We start from the raw sequence: 9795 nt of genomic DNA, 5'->3' as shown, positions 1-9795 counted from the left end.
ATATAAGCCAGCTAGTGTGTTGGCAGACAAGTTTAACCACACTGGCCTAGCTGCACGTTTTTACTACAAACGTAGGGGTTCATCTCAAATTTCTGACAAGATAGAAACGCCCAGTGAATAGGTGTAGAAATCGTGCAGCTACATGTAGGTGTTTCCTCCTAAACAAAAATGTGGTAGCCCATTAAAGGACTTGTTTCTGTGAATATACAAATGTACCTGTAGTTTAATTACTTCTATTCATATGTCGACTTGCACTTAAAAAAAGCATATGCATTGATGCCTCTGCATGATAGACTTTTTTGGCGAAGGTTGAAGCTTATCAAGTGCATGTCATAATCAGTCGCGATGAAAAATGTTATTACCCAAACAAAGGACTTGTTCTCAATGAATATACTGTGTACCTGTGAAAAATACCGGTAATAGCCTAGGCACTAACCAAACATTCATGGCCAAGTTTAAAGGTTTTCAAATGTGGGTCAAGCTCCAATGTCAAGGTCAAAGGGTCTGTGTAAAAACCGACTCCAGTCAGGGCAGGCGTTGGCAATACGAAATACAATGGCCGATGTGAAATATGAAATTTCTATACCAATTTTTCAAAAGGTACATGTTCTGGCCAAAGGTTATTTTTTAAATGAGGTCAACTCGATGGTCAATGTCAAAAATTCACAATTGGTTGGTATCCAGAGGAAATTTTTGTCACATGGAAAACAGGTGTGAAATATGAAATCCTAGCACCAATTTTTCAAAAGGTACATGTTATGGCCAAAGGTTATTTTTTTTAATGAGGACAAACTCGAAGGTCAATGTCAAAAGTTCACAATTGGTTGGTATCCAGAGAAAATTTTTGTCACATGGAATACACCTGTGAAATATGAAGGCCCTTGTACCAATCTGACTAAAGCCAGACCTCTATTTACACTATTATTAGGGCTGACGTTCAAAAATTTGAATTTAATGGCTAACCCTACCCTACGGCTGATTTGTACTTTTTTGGTACCGATATATTGTAGCGTAATTTTTGCCCGGGGGGGGAAAATTCTATGGTCAAAATTTAAAATAAAAGGAGATCAAAGATCAATTAATGAAATCTGACCATGATTTTGTACATATAAAGACAAGTTCAAGGAATTCTTGAAAATAATGTATATTTGTGTAGGAATTTTATTTATTAGGTGAATATATTGATTTCATGGAAAAGGAGCGAAAAATTGAATAAGCATGCCCGTTTGTCTGTCTGTAAAATGAAAGGTTAGTCTTATAAAATTGATCTTATTTAAATTTGAAAGATATAATGCTAATGTACGCTAATGTACGTTATTCTTTACGTACAGTCACGTAATATTTAGTAAACAAAGTAAAAAAAAAAACAAGAACAACAACACTCAAAACCCCTACCACCCCCCGGAATATGACCATAAATTTCGCACTTTTTTAAATGTTATGTTTTTATTTAACCTTTTAAATCTGATTCTTTATTTTTTTTAAAGAAATCATTCGACGCCTTTTTAAAAGCTTTTAAAACAAAAATTCTTCTAGAGGTCATCTTTGCTTTCACACTGAATTTCAGTATTCTGGTCTCATCCAAAGGACAAAAATCAGAATATTTTAAGTCTAAATTTTATTCAATTTTCTTACAAAATAGGTTTTTATAAATAAATATTTTCTATGATTTGAATTTACGTTTAATTTGATGAATAAGCGTTAACTCATAAATTAAGCAGGTTACATGGTAGAGTTTTAGGGTCTTAAAAGATTTTAAACACGCATGGATGTTAAAGTTGCAATTCTTTGAAAAGGGGTGAGAATTAAATTAATGACGTAATACATTTGCTAGTGCTGTAATTTCTATTCATTGGTTTTCATGTATATCTTAATTGTTAACTGTTCAGGAATAGAGACTCTGTAAAAGAGATACACTGTAAAAGTACTTAAAACGGTGCAAAATGTTGATCACATGGTAATATTCACATTAAATGCATGTCGTGCATGGATTTTTTTTTTTCATCTGTTGACTGGAAACCTTATATCTTTGAATTTTGAAAAAAGGCTGATTGCCTAAGTACTTTGTCATTTCATTTAGAAGTCCTAAAAAGAATGTTTGAAACCCCTTGTTGTTTCTGTGGATGCTTAAAGATAGCGTCTTAGATTTCTGTCTCCATTGCAATTTGCACAATTAATTCTTGAAGCAAAACTGTCAATTCAATTCTTTCTCAAAAGAAAAAATATCGAAAAGATTTCTTAAGACAGAACAAACCATGAGTTTTCCAAGCAAAAACTTCAGTGGATTGCTATTACGGTTCCGTTTGATTCATATCTTCCTCTCTGGTACGTCTATTCAAAAGAAAAGATTAAGTACCGTAAGGACTTATCTGTAAAAATATGACACCCTTCTAAAGAATTATAGTAACAGAGTTCAATTTTTGGCAGTATGTACATGTAAATGGGGAAAAGTGTAAACAAAATATGTATCCCTTATTTTGAATAATGACAATTTTTAAATTGAAAAAATGAAAGTTACTTTCAAATGCTCATTACTTTAAATTCAAACTGAATATTAGCGTTATCTTTTTAATAATAGAAGCCAATTTGATATATTTAACAATATTTTGATCAAAGAGAGTGTGAGGATGTCTTAAAAAAAGTGCGGTTTATTTGATCAGAAATCATTGTCTTAGAAATCTTTCTAACGCTTAAGTAAACATTTGTTATTAACATCGCAATATTAATCATAAATTATTATACTGAATACATTTTATTGAAATTAACGCCGTTTCTATAACAAAACATGATTTTTTTTAAGGGGGGGGGAACCAGGCTAATATTTGATTAATTTTGCATTGTAAATTTAGATACCTGTAGCTATCCTATCACACACAAATTGGTATTCTTTTAAAATCAATAACTAATCTTTGAAAAAAAAATATAAGCTAGAAAAATAAATAAATTAAATAATCCCCCCTCTTTCAACTATCATCGCAAGTTAAAAAGAAATTTGACTTGAGAAATCTCTACGACCAGGCGAAAATGTATGAGGAGGGATGTCTCTTTTATAAAATATAACTTTCAGCCGTAGGGTATGCCGGTCCATTAAACTCGAAAACTAAGCATCTTTTTCTAGGATTGTCACTCCACTATATGCAATAGCGTAAATAGAGATCTGCCTTTAGTCAGATTGGCCCTTGTACCCGCTTTTCAAAAGTTATGTCCAATGTTTTGTTTGTTTTTTTTTTTTAAAGTGAGACAAACTCTTAAGTCAATGTCAGAAATATTCGTGGAAAGGTCATACCGCAGATCAGTATCGCTAAGTAATAGCACATATTATAAGGGCTGCGTTCAATATGATAATGGCTAACTTAGCAGGTATCTGATAGATACTGGTCGATGTAGCGTTTTTTTTTTGGGGGGGATAAAAATAATAGGCCTATCCCTATCAGAAAAAAAAAATTTTTTGGAAGAAAAAAGTTTATTCAAGCTAATAAATCTATTAGATATTACTTGTAAATTAATTCGAGTCTTGTGAAGTTTTTCCACTTATATCATTAAAGGAGGATTTCTTCCCAAAATATTCATTGTAAAATTGATGTTTTCACAGACTGAAGAAGACAAAGACCTACAGAATCACTAAGTGATAGTACATCAAGGCTGCGTTCAATAATGTAGCGGCTAACTCTGCTTATCTATTAGATACTACGCGCATTGGCGTTGGAAGCAAATTGAAAGTTGGGGGTAGGGAGTGCTGAGTGAAAGAGAAAAAAATCAAACCTACAAAAAAGGGGGATGCGCCAAATATTAATTTACAAAAAAGTTTATTCAAGCAAATATATTTATTAGATATTACTTGTCAATTGATATTTAATTTTCTAAACATTAAAATTAATTTGCATGTCATATAGGCAGGGACCTATATACTAGTATGTAGGTCCCTGATATAGGCGTTCGAACCGGAGGGGGGGGGGGGCTTGGCCAGTCCCGGGTTTTTTTTGGAAAAAAGTTGGACATAATATTGATAGGCATTAAAAATTTGGAAGTAAGTTTAATTAGCCCCCCCCCCCCCCCATTTTCAACAGGAAAGTTACCGTTTATGTAAAAAGGGGGAGGATTGAATGTTTGCAAAAAAAGGCACATTGAAATAATTGTAATCCTATCCCCCTCCCCACGAAATAGGATCCGCCTTTTTGTAGGTTTGATTTTTTTTCTCCTTCACTTAGCCCCCCCCCCTCCGAAATCTCGGACCTTTTCAAATATCAAAGGGATAGATCCGCCACTATATTTTGACGTTGAATTGTCTGGTTCTCTAGCAGTACGGGACATGTTGATAACGCACTTACAGACATGTTTTAGCACAGATGCTGTTTCCTTATTTAATACGTCCCTTGCTAAAGCTTTAGCACAACAGAAATAGAACCAGATTTTTCCTTGAAGAAGCCCTTAGGCTCATTCTTGTAAAATGCATAAGTCAGGGTCAGCGAACCAGGTTAGTTTTATTATCGAGGTCGTTCAAACGCTTTATATTGCTAAGTGTGTCATTTACCTTTGAAGATTGTAATCGACAATGTTGAACTTATGTTGCTGAGAAACGCTCAACGCACTTTGCTGGGATAAACAACATAGTTTTCGTATAAAATGAGGTGATTGTCTCTTTAATACACATGCAGAACTGACGTGCATGATATTTCATTTAAAAACTACAGAAAATGATGCTGAATAAATAGTAAATTTTTGCACAATTGAAGAATTCCCACACAGCGCGCCAAGTTACGTTTACTCGAATTTCCTCTGCTTGGCAAACAATCTTTAAAGATACGATTTTTTTTATCACGTGACATAAGTAATCAATTGTTCATTGATCATAAATGTTTTATTTTCATAAAACTATACACAGATTTCCTATTTTACATTGACAAGCCAATATTGTAAGAAAATATCGACAGAGAGACTGATTTTAGAATGCAAAAGTGTTCCTGAATTTTACAGAGATAGATAAGAAAAACATCCCAGAAAAAGTTCAGTCAAAGAATCAGCACCATGTTGGAGATATCAGATCTTTACAAGGTGACTGGCTCCAAGAAGGTCCAGGAGATGGAGAAGGAGCTGGCCATTGATCTCGAGGATCTGAAGAAGGACATTGAGGACAATATTGTGGACCACATACCGGTCAAAATGATCAGGTGATAATTAATTTTATAAGTAAGTAGACATATTGTAGCAGTATGGGATATATGGACTAGGGTGGGACGATTTATACCGATACTCCGATACATACCAATATTTTCCTCTAAGATACGGTTTACGATACAAGCATTAAAATATTGGTACGAAACGATACATGAACGACCTATCCAAAAATTGAAAATGAAAGTACCTGTCCTCAGAAAATGGCAGCTTGTACGAAGCGAAGAGATGATGTTCATATTGAAAACACACTTTAGAACTAATAATTAAGTCGTTGATTAGGGGTAAAACGTTTTCAATTTTAAGCAGCTTTGGAGGTTTGGACAAGAAAAGTTTAGTATGTAAAGCGTGCTATAACGTTACACAGATGTATCGTTTCCAGAACATACTAACAGCTCTTAACAAACTTGCAAAGCATGGATTCTCTAATTTCAAGAATTTGAAATTTTGAAACAAACTGAATTTTTTGTAAACTCAACTTGGTTAAGACTTTCAGCAATTAACAATAATGTAAATGTGATGCTTTTTAAATGAATTTTTAGTAAGTGTTCTTTGAACTTGTTAATAGAAATTTGGTAATATGTACATGTAATATTCTTGTTTACAGTTTTAGGCAACTGAAATTGATGAACTTCAAGTACAGTGTATTAATTTCAAAGCACAATTGATTTGATATAGAATAATTTGTTGATTTAATGTCAAGACAAAAAAAAATAAAATACTGTTTTTTTTTTATAGTTTCATAATATCGAGATACGTATCGTATTGTGTTAATATATCGCGATAGGTATCGTATCGCAAGAGCTGTGTATTGTCCCACCCCTAATATGGACCGTATATGTCGACCTGGGTAGCTCAGTGGTAGAGCAACCAACTACTAATGCAGGGGTTTCGGGTTCAATCCCTGGTCCAGCCATAAATTTTCTTTATGCATTTCTTCTGTCCTACTAGAAAACATTGGTTCAACTGAATTGGATCTAACTTCTGAGGTTTACTGATACTAAGAGGCAAACAAATGAATGATGATACAAAACACATATTCTGAAGAATGATATTGTTTTATTAGAACAATAATGATTTTTAAAGATTTTGTGAAGTAATATTATATAAGACAATATTTTCTGACAAAGTATAATTTTTAACAAGTTTAACCCCTTACCAATGGCATATATGTGTCATTTCTCGCAGAGAAAGGAAACTGATCATTGACCGCCTGTTACAGGTGAGGAGACATTCAAACTTTATCTACTAAAAATCTTCCTAGCAAACAATTATGGCAGTGTCACTTTGGAATGCTCTGTTTTAGGATTTTTAAAAAATATTATATATTTATACATGTTGTAATTTTTAAAAGCTTGTGTTAAACTTTGTGCACTATTTGACGATTTGCCATTTGAAATCAATCCAGGGGTAACAGTTTTCTATATGTAAAAATGCTAAATTCTACATGATACCTCCCAAAATCAGAAACACTTAAAATTGGTTTTTAAAAACATGTACAACATGCTCATAATTTTAAACACAACAATAAAATATTTTCTAATATATTTAACTAAGAAAAAAACTAGAATGAAACTCATTCTTGAATAAAAGGAATTTCCAGCATGATTATGGTGTATTTCGTTGCCACGGCAACTGAAATAATATTTTTATAATCATTTTCAGAAACTATACAATACCTGCTTTCAGAATATATATACAGTGGCATATACAAAAATTACAAGAAATACTCAAAAAAAAAAGAAATCTTAATATCAATTTGTCTAGAAATGCTTAAAATCTTTGCCATGGAAGGGGTTAAAGGTTTGTGAATTAGCCATCAGCGAAATTCACAAACACTTAGAAAAGCAGTTCTAAATTAACCATTGTTACATGTCTCTTTGAAGGTTAGTGAAGCCCAGCCATTAAAAATGCAGGCAGAGATAATGAAAGAAGAAATGATGTCAGCTGAAGAAAATGAATACTCCCCTAAAAGTCTCCCTCTCCTTTTACACCAGGTAAGAGGGCTAGTGTAACTGAAGCTCTCTGCATCAGTCATTGATCCACAAACCAAAGAGAATTTTTTAATCAAGTTTTACATACAGCTGTTTCATGTAATTCACTGTTTTATCTGTGTATTGTATGTGAATCCATTTTATTTGATTCCATCACTTTTATACAAAAATTATATAAATAAAGTTATAAACATAATAAAAAGAAAAAAAATATATTTGGCGAATATGAAAATGGAAGTTCCTCTCAACAAATATTTTTGGAATTCATGAATGTTTTTTTTCAATTTCAGTACTATATAGAGAAGATATACCAGCTGGTCCAGTGTAAACACTTACACATGCTGAGGTGGAAGCGCTTCTGTGAGCATACAAGTACTATCGAGTCTCTGTATCCCCATTACACTAAAAGACTCAAGTAAGCAACTACAGTAAAAATATTTTATACTTAAAAACAAACTACTAAACCAGGCTGAAGAAAAAAAAAAACCCCTTCTAAATCAGACTGGAATAAAAAACAATCTTCTAAATCAGACTGAAAAATGATTTTATAAATATGAAAGAGTGTTTGAATTGCAAAATAAGTATATTATATTTTTACTAGATTTTTATAAAACACATGCTGTTAATTTGTTTGTCATTATTTTGTGAATGATGGTGTTTATTTCCAGTCACATAATGGCGGAGTACCACGACAGTGTCCAGCGCGCTCACAGACTGAGCCTGGCTCGCGAAGACCTTCTGTGTGGGACCGAGCAGGTCGTTAATGAGGTCAAAATCGAGGACATTCTCATTTATCTCCGGTGGATGGTCTGTCACTTCCACTCCATGAAAAGAGTCAACCAGTATCTCAGGGTACATGTCTACATCTGTGTAAAAGATAAAGATCTTACCATTTATTGTTAAAATGATAATTTACTGCAAATCTGAAATTTTGTTTTCATGCAGAAAAAACTTTTTTATCTTTAGTTTTAATTACTATTTCTTAAACTTTGTAGTTTATCATGTACTTTAAATTAGCAAATACAGCAGGTGCTGTAAATGAAAGTGTTTAATGTTTATTTCTAGAAATTATTTCTTATAGGTGTTAAAATGGTTACCTCTAACACACAGAGCTGAGACATCTCCCCCAGAGAAAGAGAGGGAAGACCTGGTATGTATATGTATATTTATTTGTTCCTATTCATACATGTAACTCTTAAAATTTTTATACTTCTGTAAATTAAACACGGAAAATGCTTTTGTCATTATGATTTCTTTTAAAAAATTTCTTTATTCATGGATGCCTTTGTTAAAAAAAGATGAAATTTTATGGTTTTGAACAGGAGGAAGGGACCACCGCCTCTAAGATAGCCTCCAGATATGGTGACGATTCTCTGAGTGGACTGTTTCAACGGCCCAAGTCTGGAGTGTCTCGCCCGAGTTCTGCTGTGTCAGTCCAGGCCAGCGGACCCATTCCTACCGCCCCTCCCATCAACCCTGGTCTGCTGTCCACAAACCCTCTACCCTCCTCTGTATTTACAATGGCAGCCGCCGCTACCAGTAAGTTGTAAGATACACTTGCTGGTGTCTGTTGAAATTTTAGAAAATACATTGTAGAGCACATACATACCAGTTTTTACACATTATGAATGTGAAAATTTAAGCTTAATTGTTATTTAATAAGTGATTCCATGTAACAAGCAATACATTTTGTGTCATTTCTGTGTAGTTTAATGTATTTATGCTCCAGTAAAGTATTTTAATCAAAATTTATGTTTTAATTGTTTTAAGCATCATGCCTATGACCATATGATAGCTTTGACTGATTTATTTTACCAGGTGGTGGTATAGCAACAGATGAGTCGACTCAGGGACTGCCATTAAACGCTGTAGACTTTGAAACTCTTAAACCTCACCTCAGCTTCTTACTGAATATCTATGGCATCAACTATGTGAGTCAAACATACACTCCATCTCTTATTCTTTACTTACATTTTGGCCGACCATATTCACATTATTTGTGATTAGTTTGCATCATTAACACAACATGTATTAGGCAATTTACAATTAGGAGGCAGAAAAAAATAAATGATAAATTGCATGCTGTTGAAAAGTCCATAGAAAATAAAGATGTCACAAGAATAGGGGACTGCATTGTATTATTTGCTTATATTTTTTGACATGGAAACTGATATTATTCAAACTATTTTTTTTAGCAACAGAAAATGATTCTGTTAAGTACCACATGATATGCTATTCTAAGAATCTCTATATGTTTACATTTAAGGTCATGGTATCATTGCTTTTACTTTATTGCTGTGTTAAAGAAATACTGAAACCTACTGAACCCTCAATCAATTTACAGAAAGCTACTCTCAATTACTTTAAATAAAATTGTATTTTGCAGGATTTAAATTCCATCCATAATTCAGCTGATGAAATGGAAATGTATGCAGCAGTGAACAGAAAGTTTCAATCCCTCTTCAATCGTCAGGAAGTCATGAGAACGTTTAAGACCTACGACAGACTGGAGGTGATTCTTTAGGATACCACCACACAAAAGTGATGCTTGTTAAAGTGTCTGAGTGTTAGAATTTATAATCTGCAACAGTTAAATGTACTTAAGGTTTGAGTAAAGCTATGAATCAAA

The 9795-nt window shown here is 33.2% G+C and overlaps 1 protein-coding gene across 1 annotated transcript in view; it reads left to right on the top strand.

Annotated features, from left to right (window-relative positions):
- The first annotated feature begins 4484 nt into the window (after window positions 1-4484).
- The window catches only part of LOC134250887 (uncharacterized), a 44539-nt gene continuing 39228 nt past the window's right edge, over window positions 4485-9795 (top strand). The window contains exons 1-10 of the mRNA XM_062733246.1: window positions 4485-4628; window positions 4981-5168; window positions 6319-6394; window positions 7059-7169; window positions 7457-7581; window positions 7835-8018; window positions 8248-8316; window positions 8489-8705; window positions 8985-9097; window positions 9553-9678. Coding sequence (XP_062589230.1) covers window positions 5026-5168; window positions 6319-6394; window positions 7059-7169; window positions 7457-7581; window positions 7835-8018; window positions 8248-8316; window positions 8489-8705; window positions 8985-9097; window positions 9553-9678 — 1164 coding nt within the window. The 5' untranslated portion in view covers window positions 4485-4628; window positions 4981-5025. The remainder of the gene's footprint in view (window positions 4629-4980; window positions 5169-6318; window positions 6395-7058; window positions 7170-7456; window positions 7582-7834; window positions 8019-8247; window positions 8317-8488; window positions 8706-8984; window positions 9098-9552; window positions 9679-9795) is intronic.

The sequence above is a fragment of the Saccostrea cucullata genome, unplaced genomic scaffold, assembly GCF_032062105.1.
Source record: "Saccostrea cucullata isolate Sc308-1 unplaced genomic scaffold, CSIRO_AGI_Scuc_v1 ctg15, whole genome shotgun sequence".
Lineage (NCBI taxonomy): Eukaryota > Metazoa > Mollusca > Bivalvia > Ostreida > Ostreidae > Saccostrea > Saccostrea cuccullata.
Note: the sequence above shows the minus strand (reverse complement) of the source record. Positions and strands in the feature narration are given on the sequence as shown.